General features: G+C 40.1%; 1 protein-coding gene across 3 annotated transcripts in view; it reads right to left on the bottom strand.

Annotated features, from left to right (window-relative positions):
• The window catches only part of ERCC6 (ERCC excision repair 6, chromatin remodeling factor), a 78158-nt gene that overhangs the window by 14243 nt on the left and 41535 nt on the right, over positions 1-22380 (bottom strand). For all 3 annotated transcript variants that reach the window (XM_081157825.1, XM_081157824.1, XM_081157823.1), the window contains exons 8-11: positions 18076-18211; positions 4660-4830; positions 4009-4185; positions 1274-1390 (exon numbers count right to left, since the gene is read on the bottom strand). In XM_081157825.1, coding sequence (XP_081013951.1) covers positions 1274-1390; positions 4009-4185; positions 4660-4830; positions 18076-18211 — 601 coding nt within the window. The remainder of the gene's footprint in view (positions 1-1273; positions 1391-4008; positions 4186-4659; positions 4831-18075; positions 18212-22380) is intronic.

Raw genomic sequence — 22380 nt, forward strand, 5'->3', positions numbered from 1 at the left:
GGAACCTCAGATGCAAATAGAAGGAAAAGTGGCGCGTTTTTAAAAAAATAGGAAGTAATTTGCCTTGGTAAAAATAAATTGTCGCAAATAAACTAAATAGATCTTCTTCATTGGGAGAGGGATATCAAAAGTATTTTGGTGAGAAGCCTCAGATAAACTAATCCAGCAACACTCTAATACTGAATGGAGTGGGGAGTGCCGACGGCTGGAGACCAGTCAGACCAACTGCGCTGATCTGCGAAGATGTGAGGCAGCATGAGAGAACGAACTACCACGGAGAAATCAACCACCAGAGCAACTGACTGATGTGGAATTGGAGACAGCTCAGAGGGCTGTGGCCTGAGCAACTGGCAGGAATGGGAGACCTGTAGGGAAATGCTAACACGGGCTAAACCTGAAGATGAGTTCAGGGTAGGGAGGGAAGAGGCAGCAATGAAAGTAGCCTTGATGACCAATCTCTAAGATCCTTAGAGCTTCAACACTCAAAATTCACATGGCAATTATTTTTAGATGCTAAATAGAAGGTGTGGTCATCTTCTGAGACAACAGAACACTAGGATGAAATTTAAAAGGAAGATCCTTTTAAAGCCTAAGTCAGATGAGGTCACTCCTTGCTCAGTATCTTCCTGTGAATTTCCTCTAGTCTTCACCATGACCACTGGACCTGGTGACCTGGCCAGCAATCTGACTTCTTCCTTTGAGCCCCCTCCTTGCCCCTGCCCTCCAGCCACACTGGCCTCCTTGAACGTACCAACACCCCCCCACTTTCCATCTATCTAGAACACTCTTCCTCCAAAATCCCCTGTAACTGCCCCTTCACCATCTTTAGGCCTCTGCTCCAATGACAGTTATCGAAGGTCTTCTCTGGCCATCCCATATAGGAGCCTGCTTTCCCAAATCCTTGCCCTTATCACCCCTTAGACCCCATACCTTGCCTCCTCTTTATCTCCACACTTACTAGCACCTGCCATCTGCTTTATTTATTTACAACTGTCTCTCCTCAAGAATGAATTGAGTTCCGTGAGAACTGCTACCTCCCAGGCAATGGCTGGCACCTAAAAAATTTGTAGCATGAATAAACTGGGGACTTGAGGAAAATAGAGAAGTTTAGAAAGAGTAGCTGTGGGGACTCATGGGTTAATAAGAGAGATCTAACCTCTGGACTAGAGAACAGTCCTGCTGAGGGCAGAGGCCACAGCAGACTCACCTGTCACATACTAGTACCTACAAATGTAGATCAGCCTGCCCCACAGTAACTCCTGGATTTACAGACCTGTTCATTTTTATCTGGTAAGGAGAGGCTCATTTTGACATCTGACTTCATTCTCCGCAGTAGGTATGGATTTATGGCATCTCGTAAGACACACGCACACTTATAAGCAGTTTTAACCTGTAGTAAGACAAAAGCAGAAACAATTACTGTATGTTTAAGGAAGGCATTTGTTCTTACTTCTCAATTCTAATGCTTAAAAAAAGTTTTCAAAAGAATGACCAATGACTATACAAAATTGGTTGGAAAATGGTTTGGAAAAATTAGTATAAGTCCAACATGATGTTCATAATATCAGTAAAAAAAACTTATTAACCAAAATGTACAAAGAGAAGAACAGCTGGTAGCTGTGCACCCTATTCCTCTCCTATGCTTTGCTTTAGCTGTGATTGCAGTTAGACCCCACAACAGAGATTCCTCCAGTTCTCAGCCACCCTCTAGGGAAAAAACTGCTTTCAAGCAAATCTTTTTATAATCTTGTATTCTCCAAAAGCTACAAAGGAACTGCTACTCTGCAAGCTGAAGATCAAAAGGCAACTGTGGGGGAAGCTGCAGCAATGCAAGCACCAGATCATCAGCAGAGATTACTGCCCTTTGGAGACTTGGGAGAGTAAGTTCAAGACAAGCCCTGTGATCCCAGAAATGAAAGGTCACTCTAGTCTGAAAGGGAGCAGATGGCTCTGTAATGGAGCACAGCCACATGAGATGGGTGTTAACTACGTAGAAAACCAAGGGCCACAGCGCAGAAGCCACTCTCTACAACTCGCTTAAAGGCAAATAAAGAATTCAATAAATTATTGAAAGTAAAAAAAAATCTACATAGGTCTTAACTAGTAAGTTTCTGTTAATGGAATAAGAAATATTCCAACCGAAGTTTAAATTTAAGAAAATCAGCTGCAAAATGAATGAGAGGTTGATCATAATAAATACAGAAAAATTCATGTTACAAAATTAACATGGTAAAAAAGAAAACATTCTAAAAGACCCTAAGAACACCTCGAGTATGTATACATGTATGTGCATATATGTGTGTTTATCTTCTATGATATTCTTGCCAAAAACGCATAACCTGAATCCAATCACAAAGAATGGAAGACAAACCCTAAGTGAGGCACATTCTATAAAATAACAGGCCTGTGGTCTTCAAAAATATCAAGGTCATCGAAAGGTATAAGAAAAGTTAGAGAAACTATCCCAGACTAAATGAGACTAAAGAGACACAGATACTACTAAACTGGAAAATGTAAACGACATATACTTTAGATAACACAATTCTATCAAAGTTCAATTTCCTCCTGATTCTAATGGTTATGCTGTGGTTCTGTAAGAAAATGTCCTTGTTCTTAAATACACACTGAAGGACCTGGAGGAAAGGGCATCATCTGCAACGTGCTCTCAGATGCTTCAGGAACAGCACCTACATCTCTGTGCATAGAGAGAGTCGGGAGACAGAGGGAAGGGAAGACCAAGCAAATGTGGCAAAACGTTAGCAAGACGCTAACAACTGGTGAATCTGGGTGGCGACTATACAGTCCTTTCTATGATTCTTGCAACTTTTTGTTAAACTTGAAATTATTTCTAAATAAAAAAACACTATAAATGAAGAATAGGGATTCAGCAGAGGAAAAGAGCCCTTACAAAAATTAATTAAAAATCATTCAATCTCAAAATGTAAAAGGTATTAAAATAGTTGTTGACAATCCTCTAATTGTAAAGGTCTAAAATTCTATTTCTAATTAAGCATTTCAAACACAGCAACGGCTCTTTCATGAAAGGCCTTGTGTCGTGGCTGTCATGGCCCAGCGCAGGCCCCAGGGCTGTGCAGAAGCCCTGCCTCACCCAGGATGGAGCCTGCCCTCAGGCCTGCTTCATATCCTGATGTTCCTGCCTCTCACAGCCCCATCCTACCAGTCTCCCAGGCCTAAAATTTCAGGGGTCAGTGGCAGCAAGCTCACCACCACCTATCCCATTTCCTTTATCTTGTCAGCCTCCACATTTCATTTGTTCCGACTAAAACATTGCCACCAGGGGCCCTGCTCTCCACCTTCTTTCTCAGGACCAACATCCAGGTCCAGTTCCAAGTCCAGGTCCTCATCACCCTCATCCCCAATGATTCCTGCAGGTCCCTCAATGCCAGCCTCCCTTCCGTAATGGCCTGAGTAACCCTCCAAGAACAGTGCTCTTCCAGTCACCTGTTCAGACAACCTCAGTGGTTCGTCCCTGCCTGAGTGCCTCTGCCTGCTTCTCAAGGCTCCCATTTCCAGAATCCACAGCTCTCCTGGTACGTCCCCCACAAGCATCCGGTCCAGTCAAGTGTGTCTCTTCACTGCCCACGGCCACATAATGTGGCTGTTGCCTTAATCTAATGCCCTAGGTTCTTCTCAGCCTGTTTTTCCAGAATCAGGATAAGGGATACCTGTCTCATTAAATCTTCCCTAAACAATTCTCTCTGGCTTGCCCTTTTCTAAGACTTTATACTACTTTATAAGATGCACTACCCAAATTTGCAGTAAATTATATGCTGTCCAGAACTGATTCACTGTTGTTTCATAATTTCTGACTGCTCTTGAATATTTTACGATTTTTAAAAACTCATCTGGAAAAATATGAGATATCAAACAAACATAATTTTGTGATTTTTATCAGACACCAATTTATAGGCTTGGCCATTTTCCTTATTTCTGAACAACTTGGCTACAAAGTATAATATTAAAATATTGAAATACTGGAAGTGTTACCTGTACTGGGGAGGCATTTGAATACCCCCCCATGGTGATGGGGACCGAGAACTGCTCCATAAACACGGGCAGCGTGCCCAACTTTCCCGGGAAGACAAAGTCAAAGAGTGACCACAGCTCACGGAGGTTATTTTGCATGGGGGATCCAGACAAGATGATGCGATGCGGGGTACGGAACTATTTTGGGAAAGAAAATATTTTCTTATTAAATTCAGCTTTTAACAGATGATCACTAATCCTACACCAAAACACCCCACTCAATCTTCTTATTTAACACATTTACATATCATTTTGGTCACCTCCAAAACATAGAAGGCATTTTATGCAGTTTTAATTCTTCAATTGTATTAGGGAAGAATTTTTTTTCTTATTGTCCAAGCTGAATACTATGGATTTTGGTTGGATTTGGTTACATTCTAACAACCAATCCTTACAAGAGACATTAGGCAATATGAAGAATTAGAATTTCAAAAAACATGATTAAGAGCAAGAACAAAGAATTTTCTGCATGAAGGCAAAAAGTATACTTCAAATTCCTTATGCAAGGGCACAAGGAAAGATTCAGTAAGTGCATTACTAAAATCAGGGAGTTTATTCTCAGTTAAACACTAAGATCCACCTGAAAATCCCTCTTGTTATAAGAGGTCATACCTGTTTGCAAGCAAGGGTGATGGCAGCATTTGGATTTCGAATTTTGTGTCCTTCATCCAAGATCACGTAGTGCCAGTCATGCCTACTAATATCATCTTGCATCAGTCGAATGTAGGAGTAAGAAGTGATCAAAATTCCATGACAATGAGCAATATCTTGAATTAGTTTCTCCTAAAATGATGATAAAATGGAAAAGCCAGTTTTAAATAAGAAGTTGAATTAAATAAGCATGACTCTTAAAATGACAATCTTCCAATCATGATGCAACCTAAAGCACTTTATAAATATGTATACAAATGTAACACATACAATTGTAACTGTGCGTTATCAGCAATGGAAGGTTACTGCATGTTTCATTCATCTGTAACTAGTAAGCACTAACATATCCACTGGGGGGAGGGGCTCAAAAGAAGACCACAAAAAGTTATACAAACCCTGGCTCAACTTTCATTTTTCCAAAACATCCTTTGTGTCAATCCTTGTTAAACTTAAAACAAGGTAGATGAAAAGTGACTTCTTTTAATATGAAAGCAAGAAAATAAAGAGAAAAGCTAAGGAGACAAAAAAAAAAAATCCAGGAGCTCTAACAATTTATAACATGAATTCCAGGAGGGTAAAGTAGAAAGGATATAAAAGTAATCTTTTTTTTTTAAATAGTAGAAAAAATTCTGAGGAGAGACTTGTATCTATAGAGCAAAATGTCTGAGAGTGTTAGGTAGAAATGCTGAAAAAAGACACAGACCTAGGCAAATGCCAACTAGATGTCTGAATTCCAAAAATAAAGGAAAATATGAGAAAATACTGTTGCTTCTAGTCAGAGCAGACGAAAAGATTTCCTTCAGAGGAAAGACAACTTGTGTTGAACACCTTTTATGCAACATTAAAAATTTCAAAAAGCAACGGGAAAATCTTTTCCATAATTCTAGGGGAAAGCAGTGACCCTGGAATTCTGCATTGATCCAAAGTAGCAGTCATGCTTGAGAGGAAAAACAAATTCCACCTTCAGATAGGTAAGGGCAGCAAATAAAGCAGCAAGAGGTGGGCTAGGTTTAGTATGCGACAGTCAGCCAGCACAGGGTTGAGGTCACTAACAGAACACAGTGAGCCCAAGACCACAGACCTCCCAGACCGGAAGGCTCTTCACTCTCTCAGAGTACTCAAGGCAACTCTGAGAGAGGACAGAGATCCTATTACTAACCCCATTTCACAGATGAGGAAACTGTGGCTAAGAGACAGTAAGTAATATATCAGGTCACAAAGCTGATAAGTGGTGGAGTCAGGATTTGAATATAGAAAGGCAGCTAAGTCTAAAGCTGGATTAACTAAATATTACGCAGCACTGCCTCTTACTTAAGAGAATAGGGGAAAATAAAAGTGTACTAAAAATCCCACCCTGTCCAAGAATGGTGCATAGGTGATAGATACAGTTTAATTCTCAATCACAAGAGAAAAAGGTTGAAATATACTTGTAAACCATTTATGCCCACTCAGATTCACAGTTGCTACTCCAGCATAAATACAAAAAAAGAAATAGAGTAGAGAACTAGCAAACCACTATGGGGAAAAAATGACTAAACATGCCAGGGGTCTCCATATGACAGTGGATTACTAGCAGCTACACTTTGCACTGGGCAAGTACAGCAAAAACACAGTCTTGTGTTTAAAAGAGAACCAAACTGGACTGGCATTAAAAGCTGAATTTATGGGGATTATCAAAGATATACCAAAGGAATACAAACAAAAACAGGGCAGGATGAGAAATATAGATATCAGAAAAAAGAATTGAACCTAAAAGAGGGGTATTTTATATTTTAAAGGAGACTCATAAAGAAGAGCCATGAAACTTTACCTACCAAAAAAGCACTATAACAAGACATGAAAGCAAAGCCCTTAATGCTACAATGACAAAGTGGCACACCCACAGCCTTCAGGGGACGTGACCACTGCCTCTCAGAGTGTGGTAGATCAAAAGAGAGAAAACATTAAAGAAAACAAAAATTTTAAAATTAACATACAAAGGATCTGAGTGTCATCGTTAGTGAGCTCCTTTTACTAGCTATCAGCAGTGCTTCTCAGCTGTGGGGGGGTTCCCACTGAGAGATCTGGTAGGTCTAAACCCCAAGCTGGGCTTCCCAGCCCAGAGCACCAGAACTGAGAAAGGTGCCCACATAACTTCTGGCTGTGAAAAAAGCAGGGTTTCTGTATGCCAGGGAGAGACAGCTGGAAATGTAGGCACCCTCTTAAAGGCCAAAATGCACAAAATTTCATGTGCAACCACTCATCCTGGGCTTCGGGAGAGGGAGGGTAGAGTGGACTAGAGCAGTGTGAGGAGACTCCAGGGTTGGGGGCTCTGGGGATAGAGCCCAAAGGGCAGCCATCTGGATTCCAATGCTGAATCATTCCCATATACGGCAGAGGACATCATTCTCAGGTAGATCTGACGAAGTTTCTGCCTGTGGGGGAAGCAACTGCCCCACCCTGGTGGAAAAACACTCACCCTACCCTGTGGAGTTTACACCCAGCTGTGGTCTACAGCCTGAGGCTCATTAGGACACTGAAAGTAACAATCAGCCTACAGGCAAAGGTGGATCTCTGGATGCTTTGAGTCTTTACCTGATCTGCTTCTGGGCCTAGGGCTTGGAAAAACAGATCATGGTGAGCATCTTGGTCCTTTCCAAATGCACCCAGCCCCAGGAGAGAAAGCCACAAGCTGCGGGTTGCTGATAGCTCCAAACAGGGTGCTCAGGGTCAGTCAAAAACAGCATCTGACACTGTCCTGCACCAGAGACTTACCAAAAAGTCTGGAGGCATAGCAGATCTACCTAATACATAGAAACAAACCCAAACAGGGAGCCAAATTGGGGAGACAAAAAAAAAAGAGGCCACAAATGAAAGAACAAGAGAATTCTTCAGAAGAGATAAATAAAATGGACATAAGAAATTTATCAGATACAGAGTTCAGAATAATGATTACAAGGATCTTCAACAGCATGAGAAAAGATACAGAAACTATGAAAAATGACCAGACGGAAATGAAGAATGATATAGAAGAAATAAAGAATACACTGGAAGGGATAAAAAGCAGATTAGGGGAAGCCAAGGATTGGATCAATTAATTAGAAAACAGGGTAGAAAAAAATTACTCAATCAGAGAACCAAAAAGAAAAAACAATTAAAAAACTGGAGGATAATCTAAGGGAGCTATGGGACAAAATTAAACATAAAAATATTCACATCATAGGAATGGCAGAAGGTGAAGAAAGTGAGCAAGGGTTAGAGAACCTGTTTGACGGAAACATGGCAGAAAACTTCCCTAACCTGGTGAAGGAAAAAGTCACACAAGTTCAAGAGGCACAGAGAGTACCAGGCAAGAAGAACCCAAAGAGGCCAATGACCAGGCACATCATAATTAAAATACCAAAAATTCAAGACAAAAAGAGAATCTTAAAGGCAGCAAGAGAAAAGCAATCTGTTACCTACAAAGGAGTTCCCTTAAGGCTGTCAGCTGATTTCTCATCAGACACTCTACAGGCCAAACGGGAACTGCATGAAGTAGTCAAGGTAATGAAAAGCAATGATCTGAAACCAAGACTATCCCATAAGGCTATCATTCAAAATAGATGGTGACATAAGGAGCTTCCCAGAAAAAAAATGGCTATTGGAGTTTAGCACCACTAAACCAGCATTGCAAGAAATGTTACTGTAATAATAAGAATAGAGAGAAACATAGGCATAAAGAATTAAAATGGCAACAAATAAGTACCTATCAATAGTAACCTTAAATGTAAATCGATTAAATGCTCCAAACAAAAGATATGAGATAGCTGAATGGATAAGAAAACATGGCCCAAATATATGCTGTCAACAAGAGACCCTCCTCAAAACAAAAGACTCAGTGAGAATGAGAGTGAAGGGCTGGAAAAAATTTTTCCATGCAAATGGAAATGAAAAAAAACACACCACAAAACAAAACAGGTACCAACACTCGTATCTGAAAAAACAGACTTCAAAATGAAGACCATAACAAGAGGCCAGGACGGTCACTACATAATACTAACGGGATCAATCCAACAAGAGGATATAACTCTGATAAACATATATGCACCCAATATAGGAGCACCTAAATATATTTTAAAAAGCTTCTGGTGGAGAGATTAACAGCAATACAGTCATAGTAGGGTACTTTAACACCCAACTGACTTCACTCATCCGTCTTCCAGACAAAAAATCAAGAAGGAAACAGTGACTCTTAATGGCACACTAGATCAGATGGATTTAACTGACATTTACAGAACATTTCATACCAAAGCTGCAGAATATACCTTCTTCTCAAGTAAACATGGGACATTCTCAAAGATAGACCGCATGTTAGGACACAGAACAAGTCTACAAGTTCAAGAAGACTGAAATCATATCAAGCATCTTCTCAGATCACAATGGCATGAAACTAAAAATCAACTATAGTAAAAACACTCAAAAACATTCAAACACGTGGAGGTTAAAAAGCATGTTATTAAACAATAAATGGGTTACCAATGAGATGAAGAAAGAAAAAACTTCTTGGAAAAAAATGAAAATGAACAACAACCCAAAGTCTATAGGACACAATGAATGCAGTCCTGAGAGAGAAGTTCATAATACTATAGGCCTGCCTCAAAAAAACAAGAAAATTTTTTAATGAACTATCTAACCTTACAACTAAAGAATTAGAACGAAAACAACAAGAAGAGCCCAGAGTAAGTAGAAGGAAGGAAATAATAAAGATCAGAGAGAAAATAAATGAATAGAAAGTAAAAAAAAAAGTACAAAAGATCAGTGAAACCAAGAGCTGGTTCTTTGAAAAGATATACAAGATTGATGAAAATTAAGCTAGACTCATCAAGAAACAAAGAGAGAGGACACAAATAAATAAAATCAGAAACAAAAGTGAAGTAACAACTGACACCACAAAAATATAAAGGATTATAAGAAAATACTATGAACAACTAACTGTATGCCAACCAGCTGGACAATGTGGATGAAATGGACAAATTCCTAGAAAAATACAATCTTCCAAAACTGAATCAGGAAGAATTAGAAAAGCTATACAGGCCAATAACAACTGATGGAATTGAAGCAGTAATAAAAAAACACACCCAGCAAACAAAAGCCCTGGTCTGGACGGCTTCAGGGGGTAGTTTTACGAAACACTCAAAGAAGAACTAACACCTATGTCCTCAAGCTATTCCAAAAAACCCAAGAGGAAGGAACACTTCCAAGCTCTTTTTACGAGGTCAGCATTAGCCTAATTCCAAAACCAGATAAAGACACTACAAAGAAAGAGAATTACAGGCCAATATCCCTGATGAGCACAGGCCAATATCCCTGATGAACATAGATGCTAAAATAATCAACAAAATATTAGCAAATTGGATCCAGCAATATATTAAAAAGATCATACACCATGACCAAGTGGGATTTATTCCAGGTATGCAAGGCTGGTACAACATTCGCAAATCAATAAATGTGATACATCACATAAACTGAAAGACAAAAATCACATGATCATATCAATAGATGCAGAAAAAACACTGGACAAAACCCAACACTCATTTTTGATAAAACCTCTCAGCAAAGTGGGAACAGAGGGAACATACCTTAACATACTAAAGGCCATATATGACAAACCTACAGCCAACATTATACTCAATGGGCAAAAACTAAAACCATTTCCCCTGAGAACAGGAACAAGACAGGGATGTCCACTTTCACCACTCTTATTCAACAAAATACTGGAAATCTTAGCCACGGTGATCAGTAAGAAAACATAAAAGGCATCTAAACTGGAAAGGAGGAAGTAAAACTCTCATTATTTGCAGATGACATGATATTGTACATAGAAAATCCTAAAGACTCCACCAAAAAAACTACTAGATTTAATAAATGAGTTTAGCAAGGTAGCAGGATACAAAATTAACACCCAGAAATGGATGGCATTTTTATAAACCAATAATGTACTCTCAGAAAGAAAAACTAAAAAACAATCCCATTTACCATTGCAACAAAAAATTAAGATACTTAAGAATAAACATAACCAAGGAGGTGTAAGATCTGTACTCAGAAAACTACAAGATGTTGAAAAAAGAGATAGAGGAAGATATAAACAAGTAGAAGAATATAGCATGTTCATGGATTAGAATTAACATCATTGAAATGTCCATACTATCCAAAGCAATCTACAGATTCAATGCAACACCTATTAAAATACCAATGGTATATTTCATAGATGTAGATCACTGCAAAAATTTATATGGAACCAAAAAATACCCCAAATAGCCGTAGCAATCTTGAGAAAGAAGAAGAAAGTTGGAAGGGTCACAATACCAAATATCAAATTATGCTACAAAGCTACTGTAATCAAAACAGCCTGGTACTGGCACAACACCAGGCATAAAGATCAATGAAACAGAACAGAGAACCCAGAAATCAACTCAAGCCATTATGCTCAATTAATATTTGACAAAGGAGGCAAGAACATACAATGGAGTAAAGACAATCTCTTCAATAAATGGTGTTGTAAATATTGGACGGGTACATGCAAAAAAATGAAACTAGACCACCCACACACACCATACACAAGAATAAACTCAAAATGGATAAACAATTTAAATGTAAGACGTGAAACCATAAAAATCCTAGAAGAAACCATAGGCAGCAAAATCTTAGACATCTCTCAGAGCAATATGTTTGCCCACACATCTCCTAGGACAAGGGAAATAAAGGAGAAAATAAACAAATGGGACTACATCAAAATAAAAAGCTTCTGACAGGAAAAGTAACCATAAACAAAACTGAAAGGGAGCCCACTGTATGGGAGAACATATTTGCCGATGATACATCTGATAAGGGGTTAATATCCAAAATACATGAGGAACTCATACAGCTTAACAAAAGGAAGACGATCCAATTTAAAAATGGGCAAAGGATCTAAATAGGCATTTCTCCAAAGTGGACATACATATGGAAAACAGACATATGAAAAAATGCTCAAAGTCACTAATCACCACAGAGATGCAAGTTAAAATGACTTGAGGTATCACCTCACACCTGTCAGAATGGCTGCCATCAACAAATCAACAATGACACGTGCTGGCAAGGATGTGGAGAAAGGGGAACCCTGGTACACTGCTGGTGGGAATGCAGACTGGTGCAGCCACTATGGTAAACAAAATGGAGTTTCCTCAAAAAACTAAAAATGGAACTGCCATTTGACCCAGTAATGTCACTTCTAGGAATATATCCTAAGAATCCCAAAACACCAATCACAAAGAATATATGCACCCCTATGTTCATAGGAGTGCAATTTACAATAGCTAAGATCTGGAGACAGCCCGAGTGCCCATCAATAGATGAGTGGATAAAACAGCTGTGGGACATGTACACCATGGAATACTATGCAGCTGTAAAGAAGGATCGTGTACCTTTTGAGACAGCATGGAGGGACCGGGAGAGTATTACGCTAAGAGAAATAAGCCAGACAGAAAAAGACAAGTATCACATGATCTCACTCATATGTGGAATTTAAGAACATAATAAACTGATGAACAAAATAGATCCAGAGGCACAGAAGCATGGAACAGACTGAGGGATCTCAGAGGGAAGGTGGGGGTGAGGTAGTGGATGGGAAAAGATTAACCAAAGAACTTATATGCAATATGCAGAAACAAGATTAGAAACTCAGTATAATTTTACATTCTCCTTCCTCTCTCCTCCAACTCTGTTGATATGATCTGGGTATTAATCCATTGTTTTACATTCTATAATTTTGCATTTAAGAATAAATTTTGACAGTTGTATTTGGCTTATTAAAAAAATGATGCACCACTCTACCTCGAGCACCACAGCCCACCAGTCCCAGGACTTCTAGAAGCCGTGATGATTTCAATAGTTCCTCCACATCTAAATTTTCAATAGTTCCTCCACATCTACATTTTCCATGGAGATTCTGGCTGCTAGAAGTCATGAAGCAGGTCAGGCATGAGACACATGATAGCAAGGGGCCAGAATGTTCCAGGCCCCATTTAATCCAGGCACAAAGCTGTGCACATGCACAGAGAGAAAAGGAGATAAAAACAACTGCTTGGGGCTTGAAATACAGCAGAAGTTAAATTACCTCTCATTTATAAAATTTCCACTGGGTCATGGCTGACCCCCACTGCTGGCCACACAGAATTCCCACGCTCACTTCACCGACTCCAAGGGTCGCCACCCAGAAGTCGCTCCCGGACAGCTCTTCACCAAGTTACACAAAAGAGACCCCAGCCTCTTGAATGTGTGCCCCTGGAACCATGTTCAGCTTCTTTTGTATGTTTAAGAGTTCGAGTTTATTTTTTAAATTCTGTAATGTCAGCTATGAATGCATACTGATGAATAAGAAGAAGACACTTTTATAAAGAGAGTAAGAAAAATCTGAAAATGACCCCAATGAAAAGGTAACCTTCACACACTCAATAGCCACTGAGTAAAAATACATCAAAGGCTATTTGTTTTCACCGGACTCAATCACAGAATTCTGTAACTGCTAAGACTGGAGTTTCGATAATGGTGAATTGTTGAATATTATGGACGTCTCTATCCAAATACTTAAGACAAATTATCTCGGGCGGTTTCAAATTAAAAGCTTGTAAAATATGTAACCTCTCTCCTAGTTTTTGCAATTAATAGGGTACGTCTGCAATTAGCCTGACTTACTGAACGCAGTGCTGCTGTCATTAAAAGATGTCTGTGCAAGTGCTGCTGTTATTACGGAGGCTCAGGAGACCAATCGCTCCTAGAGGGCAAACAGTGGACTGGTAGGAAACAAGAGCCATAAATCACACTGTCAGGCAGCGGGAGAGCCGAGTGGAGCACAGGCACATGAAGGCCATTCACGGCAAACACAGCATGGCAGCTTCCCAGGCAGGATTTACTGCACCTGTAATTAATTAAAATTTCCTTCAAGCTAAATCTTTAATAAACAAGGATTTGTGCTGACAATGAAGAAAAAAGGGCTCCAGCAACATAATTTTACAATATACCTCACAGAACAAGCATAACATCTATCATTTCTTGTATCAGGTGAACATACCGTCTCTAAAGTTAATAGAAATTATATCACTTTGCGTAATAATTTGTGTACATGGAATGGGTCTAAAATATTTTGGATGCTTGAGGGACCGTGTGGCCCTTTTCATTTATTATGTTTTTACTCCCTTCCAGCTTTTTAAAAAGCCAAGTGTTTTTACTGTAGTGTTTCAGAAAACAGGACTTTCTAAAAAACACACGATAATAGTTTCATAAGATGCTCATGTTTTTGTGTGGTTTGTTCTTTAATCACACCTTGTATTACCCAAAAAGAAGTTTAACATTCTATTTCACTGTTTCCACTGGGGGGCCAAATGCCAGGACATGAGAAAAGAAGGTCTATTCATGAATGACCATGAACATTTTTTATGTATTTACCTGGAATCAATCAGAAATGCCAGGGCATTTTTCCTTTCTCAGCAACTGAGATAGAAGCCTACAATATTCTTTGTTTTTAATAGTTCCCTGAGTAAATGTAAGCTTTTCATGCATAGTCCGTCTCACAGGAGATCAAACAGGGCTCATAGAGGCTAAGTGACTTGCCCAAGGTCACAAAGTGATAAAATGACAGATTCAAGATTCAAACCCTGGTCTAGTAATTACAAAATCTATGCTTTACACCTTTAAGCCATTGTAATTCTCACTCTTGAGCCTCTAAATGCCATAAATGGATCAAAATGAGATAAAACTCTGAATTATCTAAAATGCCCCACAGAATTACTATTCCCTACACAGGAGAAGGAGGTGGGGGAGACTTAAAGGGACAACAGTTTCAGAAGCAAGAAACTTCCCGTTATAAATCTTCCAACAAACTGAAAAAGAGGTCCTAATAATCGAACAAACTGTACAACAAGTGTTAAAGATGCCGCCACCACAGTGAGTTACGGCAGAAGTATAACAAAACTGTCTTCTTTTATTATCTTTTCATATATTTTCTTTCCCCAACAAAATAGTTAGCTTTTCAAGGTCAGTTAAAAACAACATATCCATTTTGGGGAGCCCTAACAGCATCAAAAACCTGGAATATCATGTTTATAATTATTTAACAAATAAATACTAATTGACAAGTTAAGATTCTCTACGTTAGAAAAAGGAATCACAAACCATGAGAAAGAGAAAATCTTTTGACTCCTATTAAACAAGGTTTCAACTGACTCCTGAAGGAGATTCAAAAGACTAGAAATGTCTTTATCAGGGTGGATCATTTGGTTGAAAATATCAACCATACATTTTTTTGCATGGAAGCTGGGTGTTCATTTGACAATTCTCAATTATGCTGTCAAAGAGAATATTAGCACAGATAACATAAGACAAAACAGTGAGGAGGTGGGAAGCTAACAGGTTGAGGAAGAACGGATGTGCCCCATTTAGAAATTGATCATTTAATATGCTGTCTAAATGCAAACATTTCAAAATTTTATGTCATACCAGCTAAAACAAGTCATTACGAAAATAGAATCTATTTGAATGATAAACAGAACAACTCTGGCATCATTACTCTTTTAAGTATTTTAGCCCTAGCCGGTTTGGCTCAGTGGTTAGAGTGTCAGTCCATAGACTGAAGGTCCCGAGTTCAATTCCAGCCAAAGGCATGTACCTTGGTTGCAGGCTCAATCCCCAGCCCTGGTTGGGGTATGTGCAGGAGGCAACCAATCAATGTGTCTCTCTCACATGAATGTTTTTCTCTCTCTCTCTCTCTCTCTCTCTCTCTCCCCCCCTTCCACTCTCTCTGAAAGGCAATGAAAAAAATATCCTCTGATGAGGATTTTTTTAAAAAGAAGGAAAAAGGTACTTTAAAGAGAAAGTCTCTTCTCTTCCTTATTTCCCCAGCACTGAATTCATTTAGACAGGGCAGCTGGTAGGCACAAAAAGCTCCCCGGTGGAGAAAGGAATCTTAGCCAGTAAGGATGGAAAGCAGGTCAGACAATAGATTCCAGGTTAGAAGCCAGACTGGCATTGACAAAATATTTGAAATATGATTAAGAAACATAAATTCTATTGCAATCCAACGTACCTGTAAGCCAACAGGTGTGCGTGGGGTGGCAAAGATCTGTACATACAAGTGTGAAAGGACAGAGCAGAGGGATCAAATACCACTTGGGTGCTTGAATACAGAGGCAGAGTTCTGATCTTGGAAGTGTTACTAGTAAGGCTTGGGCAAGGAATTAACATTTTTTTATGTGTCATCATCACAAATAGTAAAATTATATTAGCATTGATTGTGTTTCTAAGTCGAGAGTTTGGTTTGAATGATGCAAGAGAACATCGTTTTGATCTTTGGCTTGACAACTTCCATATTTAGAGATCTGAGATATTTTGCAACAAAAAAGGAACAGTAGAGTTAAAGGTCAGAGTAAAAACACAAGCCTACTGCTTTTCTTGAAAAGTTAAGAAACTTCACGTTAAAGTCCTGAGTGAACTGTAAAGCACTGAGAAATAATCATGGCTGCATGTGTCTGTGCATGCAAAACAGCCTCGGAAGGTAGAATCACTATGATCAGAAGGGAAACATCTATCCTTAAGGTTTGCCTTCTGAACAAGTTAAGGAAGCAAGTGTTACCAAGAAACACTGGCCAATTTCAATTCTATTTCCATTAATGAGTCAATGTATTTCATTTACACGAAAGTAGTTCTTCAGGTTATAATTACAGAGGAAATGCAGGTGAGTATGGTCCAGGTGAAGGTGTGACATATACACCCTTTACCACCCCAAAGAAAAGGGTAAAGATGAACACATAAAAAATTTGCCTTTTAAAGACAAGCATCAACTAACAAACCCTTCTACAGAATTTTGCAAAACAAAACACTAGAGATGTCAATAGACGATGGAAGTCAAAAAAGGAATCAACATGTTCACAAGGGTGATGACAGGATGGTTACAACTTATTGTGACTAGAAAAACAATCTAAACTGTTATTTCCATGCTGCCAGAATATCATTTTTTTGCCCAGCTGGGCGTGGCTCAGCGGTTGAGCATCGACCTAGGATCCAGGCGATCAGGGTTTGATTCCCGGTCAGGGCACATGCCCAGGTTGCGGGCTGCAGCCAAATCAATGATTCTCTCATCACTGATGTTTTTCTCTCTCTCTCTCTCTCTCTTTCCTTTCCTCTCTCTGAAGTCAATAAAGATATATTTAAAAAATAAATAAATAAATTAAAATAAAATAAAATATCATTTTTTTATATCATAGCATTATATTTTAACTCAGTTTGTTTTCCATTTATCATTTAAAATTCAAGGCAAAGTCAGTTGGTTTTAACAACAGCTAATATGTAAAGTAAGATTCTGTCTCACCAAACTTGAGCTACCAAACTATGGATATTAATGATTCACTTCTATCAAAAGTTCTGTTTATTCATAATCACAAACAAGATGAAATCTGGGAGAAAGGGGTACTGGCAAAACTACAGAAACACTGAAGTTTGGTGGCTCAGGTGTGTCTGTCTCAGCAAGACCAACATTCACCAGCTCTTTCATGGATACACAAGCACTCACTAAGAGCTCCAAAGACTCAGGAAAGAAAGAATTCGTAACAAACTGCCACTTCTTGTCAATAAAAGAAACTGCAGACCCACAGTGAGAATGTGTAATTATTATTTAGTCAGCAAATGCTTATAGGGCACTTGGGATACAAAAATGAGGAACACAAAGTTCCTACTCTAAGGAGCTTACAGTCTACATGGTGAGACAGATGAGAATAAAAAAAGCATAAACAACATACTTAAGCTACCCCTAGGAGCACAGATAAACCTCCTTTTAGATAATGTGGTAAAACTATGAATAAGTTAGGAAACACATTATCAAAATAGAGTGATTATAGTTACATGATGATCAAGGATTCAGAGAAAAAATACAAAACGCAACAATGCAAATTGTAAAATTCTCCAAATGGCAGGTTGTTCTTTTGTTCATTAAAAGCATGTTTTAAAAGCATATTAACAAATGCATTTGCCAACTGAAAGTTATCATGATATTTTGTACCCACCTTCCTAAAACTGTTTGAAGCTGCCACTGCCCCAATCAGCCAGTGGGCTGTCTGTGGGCCCTGACCTGTGCTCTCAGGCAGAGCCCTGTCTGTGCCCAGCGGCTTCACAGACAACAAACATGTTTCAATCCCGCTAGGGCCTAGATGATAAACCTACTTCACAATTGTTTTCAAAATACAGAGTTAAATTAGCCATAACAGTTTAACTGCATGAAGAGAAACACAGAAACATACACTTGATGTACATGGATCAAAGGAAAAGCAAGGATGTAAAATGGAGGGCTCTAAGATGAAACAAACGAAAAGGTGTGAAGTGCTGTGATGTTACCTTTTTGTGGGTGTAGGAGCCTGTTTCATGCAGAACTGCCACTCTGAACGGAGGCCACCACGTGTGAAATTCCTTCACCCACTGATGCATCACTGTCGTGGGGCAGACAATGACCGTCGGACCCAACCCCTCAAACCTGCACCCAAATGTCCAAGAAGAAAATACAACCATAAGTGACAGCACATGATGATCAACTGCTAAATATAAAAAAGAAACAAACAAAACTCAACAGTTCAAAAAAAAATCCTAGCTATGGAAATTTATTGATATTTTCTATAAAGAAAAAGCTACTAAGGCTAAAACCCAGTCAGTGAAATCTCCAGGATCCCATTCATCAACCAGTGACTGCAGGTATTAAGAGAAAACACCAGCTAATCCACTGAAAGGTAACATCTAAAGTAAAAGAAAATCAAACAAAAAGTATGTAATAAAAATAGTTTTCTTTCCTCTATTCCAGATTAATGAAGGTATTATACAACGTATCTTAAACTAAGGGAACATAAGATACCTTCCATTTGTTTCACCCTATATAGTCTACCAAAAGTTTTCACCACAGAACTCCAACCAATCTCACAGCCCTGGGGAATAACAGGACAGAAATGCTCTGGTATTTGGGGTCTGGAAGGCTGACATGTCCAAGGAAACCAGGAGATGGGGCGATGCCTAGAAGTCAGTCTCCTGAGTCTGCAGCCTGCTCTTTTACTACTTCATGCTGCTCACTTCTCCATGCGATAAACAAGTGGAGGAGCATCAAAGTGACCGTCTCTAGTGGTAAGCCCACGCCAATCGAGCGCAGGCTTCTCTGTTCTTGTGGAAAACAACTGAACAGCACTCAGCAAGAGCCTTAGTAAGTCACACGCTCACCCAGCAATCCCAGAGACATTTTTGTACCAGAATAAGCACCGTAGCATTATTTACAGTTACACTGTGGAAAAAGTAGGCCTATTTTTCTACTTATTTCCTAGTTCTACTTACACATCTACAGAAAAGAGAAGGGTTCACTAAACCACCCTGTTCTTCAGTGCAGCACACGCTAGTGGTCAGGAGCACGGCCTGGGTCTGAATCCCAGCTCTGTACACACTAACTCTGTGATCTTGGGCACATTATTTAATCTCTCTGAACTTCAGTTTCTCATCTTAAAGTGGGAATAATAACAGTACTGATCATACAGAGTTATATAAAGATTAAATCAGTCAATATCTGTAAAATGCTCACAAGACCATACAGTAAATACTGTAAGTGCCTGTTAATTAAGATGGAATATCATGTAACCATTAATAGTCTTTTTGAAGAATATTTAAAGCCTAGAAAAATGTTCATAAGTCTTTTAAAGGACAAAATTATTTGTGGAATCACCCCAATCCACTTACGCATAGGTAGCTGATAGACTGGCCATGACACTATCTCAGCACGCCCTTCTCTTAGCTCCTTCCTAACAGAACCACCATTCTGGGCAGGTATCCACTCTCCCTTCCCAGACGTGTGCTTGGCGGGACTCTGACCACTGTCTGGCTCTAGTGAAGAGGGGAGAAGCAGGAGTCCTGGTTCCTCTACAGGCTGTCAGCACACACCTTCCCCTGGCAACGCTCACCAGTCCACTGAGGGGCTGGGAAGACTGGCTCACTCGGTATAAGGAAGGACTTATAGTAGTCCCCCGTTATCTTCGGTTTCACTTTCTGTACTCTTGGTCCAAAATATTACATGGAAAATTCCAGAAATAAACAATTCATAAGTTTTAAATTGCACATTGTTCTGAGTAGCATAATGAAATCTCACAGCCCAGCTTCATCCATGCATCATCCCTTTGTCCAGTGTACACGCTGTATACACTCCCCACCATTAGCCACTTAGCAGCCACCTGGGTTATCAGATCGACTGCTGTGGTTCCGCAGTGCTGGTGTTCCAGTAACCCTTAGATGGCCTAAGGCTATGTGACAGTGCCTGCACCACTCACCTCCTTTCATCTCATCTGTACCATCCCACATCATCACAAGGGAAGAAGGGTGAGAACAGTACAATAAGATACTTTGAGCCCTGGCCGGGTTGGATCGGCCTACAGACTGAAGGGTCCTAGGTTCGATTCCAGCCAAGGGCACATGCCTCGGTTGCAGGCTCGATCCCCAGCCCCGGTCAGGGAGAGTGCAGGAAGCAACCAATTGATGTGTCTTTCTCACAATGATGTTTTTTTCTCTCTCTTCCTCTCCCCCTTCCACTCTCTTCAAAAGCAATGGAAAAAATATCCTTGTGAGAGGATTAAAGAAAAATTTTTAAAATATACTTTGAGTGAAAGAGACCACATTCACGTAATTTTTATTATAGTATATTATATTTATTTTATTTTATTAGTTATTATCGTTAGTTGCTTACTGTGTCTAACTTATAAGTTAAATTTTATCATAGGTGTGTATGCATAGGAAAAACAGTATACAAAGGTTCGGTACCATCCCAGGTTTCAGGCATGCAGTGGGAGCCTTGGAACACACCCCCTGTGGATAAGGGGACTGCCGAGCCTTCTTGTTGGTCTCTCCTGCTGAATGTGCCCAAAGAAATAGCCCAATGGCCACAGGGCAGCTGGGCTACAGTGCGAGGAGATCTTATGACCACAAGGAGAATTGGCCTTAGAATGTAAGTGCCTGGGTCCCTGATGACATCCCCAACCTACTGATCAGGCTGTTACAGCCCACTCCTGTAGGTCTCTAGGTATAGCACACATACTGTGAACACTGAACCCAATTTGAGACCGGGTTTTATTTGCTTAGTCAAAATATCCTGATGGGCTGTGCACCACAGGTACCTGCCTGAATCTACACCATCCTGCCCTCCTGGAACAATGGCACAGTGTCCCTTTGCCTTGCTATAAGCCTGGGTCCCACCACAGCAGCACTCTCACTATGGTCGGGTCGCTGCTTCACCATCAGTCCTGCAGGGAGTTGGGTGCTAGCAGGTACACAGGTGAATATTAAGCAAGTCAAACTAACTATGGGGATCTCTTAACACTACACTCATGCAGCTCATGCTACAAGAGGCAACAGGGAGCCAAGACTGTCCAAGGACACTGCTGACCCACACAGGCCCCTCTCCCTCATTTTGGAGCAGTCACCGACACTTTTTAAATTGTCCTTCTTCCCCTCCCCTACCTTTTTCTGCCCTACGCTGTATTGACTATCTAAAGTTCGATGCACACAGCATACACTTTCCCCATGTTATCTCATTAATTCCCAGTTTCAATTACTCCCTCTACAATGATGATGCCAAATCCAGGTCTCCAGCCGAGATCTCCTTCCTGAACTCAAGTACCATATGCTTGGATGTCACACTGCTGGTTATATTTCCACTTACATGCCCATGGCATCTTCCTCCCCACACCTTGCCCTCCTTCCATGTTTCCTAATCCAATGGAAAGAATTGTCACCTGTTCTCCAGGTGCCCAAACGAATCCAGGCCTCACCCTTGGTCAGCCCCTCTTATCCTCCACCAGACACAACCTATGGAGTTCACGTCTCGTCTGGCCCTAAATCCTCGCAAAGCCATCCCACCTCTCCCCTTATGCTGCTGATACTCATTTCTGACCACTATCATCTCTCACCTGGGTTACTATACTAGCATTTCAAAAAAGCAAACTGAATCCCTTTGCTTTAGAAAGCCTTTTAATGTTTGCCTGTTGTTCTTGGGACAGTTTAAACGCCTTAACCTGGCCTAGGAGACGACGAGGATCTGAGCTCTCCTCTCCTCTACAGCCTCACCCCTCACTGCCCCACCCCAACACCTGCCCTGAGGCTCAGCACTCCGATAGCCAGCACTGTCCTCAGTTCCTACAAAGACCACCCCCCTGGCCTCACGCTTTGCGTGGCCCCTTCTTACCTGGTTACCCCAGCTATTGTCTGTCTGTCCTGCAGACCTAAGCTACTTCTATAGCATCTCCGTGTCCCTGTCCCTCCAGGGGGCTAAGGACCTTCCTCGGTGCATCCATACTGAGGAGACCCTGCACTACCCCCATCATAATGCTCTGAGAGCCTCCTAAGCTCCTTGAAGGCAGAGACAGCCTTTCTTCAAATGCTCTCTGCTTAAACCACAGGAATTAATGAATATTGGGTTTATTAAATGAAAACTATTCTTAAAGATTGGAAGAAAACATTGAAATGTTAAAAGAGATAATTTCTGAGTTGGGGAATCATGGGTGATTTTTATTTTCTTGTTACAGCTCAATAAATTATACCTGAACTTAAAAAAATATAGAGTATATCACACAGCGCTTGAAATATTAAAAACAATCTTCTGCAACGCTGAAAAATACCTTGCAGTTC

The sequence above is a fragment of the Miniopterus schreibersii genome (assembly GCF_964146895.1).
Source record: "Miniopterus schreibersii genome assembly, chromosome: 14".
NCBI classification, from domain to species: Eukaryota; Metazoa; Chordata; class Mammalia; order Chiroptera; family Miniopteridae; genus Miniopterus; species Miniopterus schreibersii.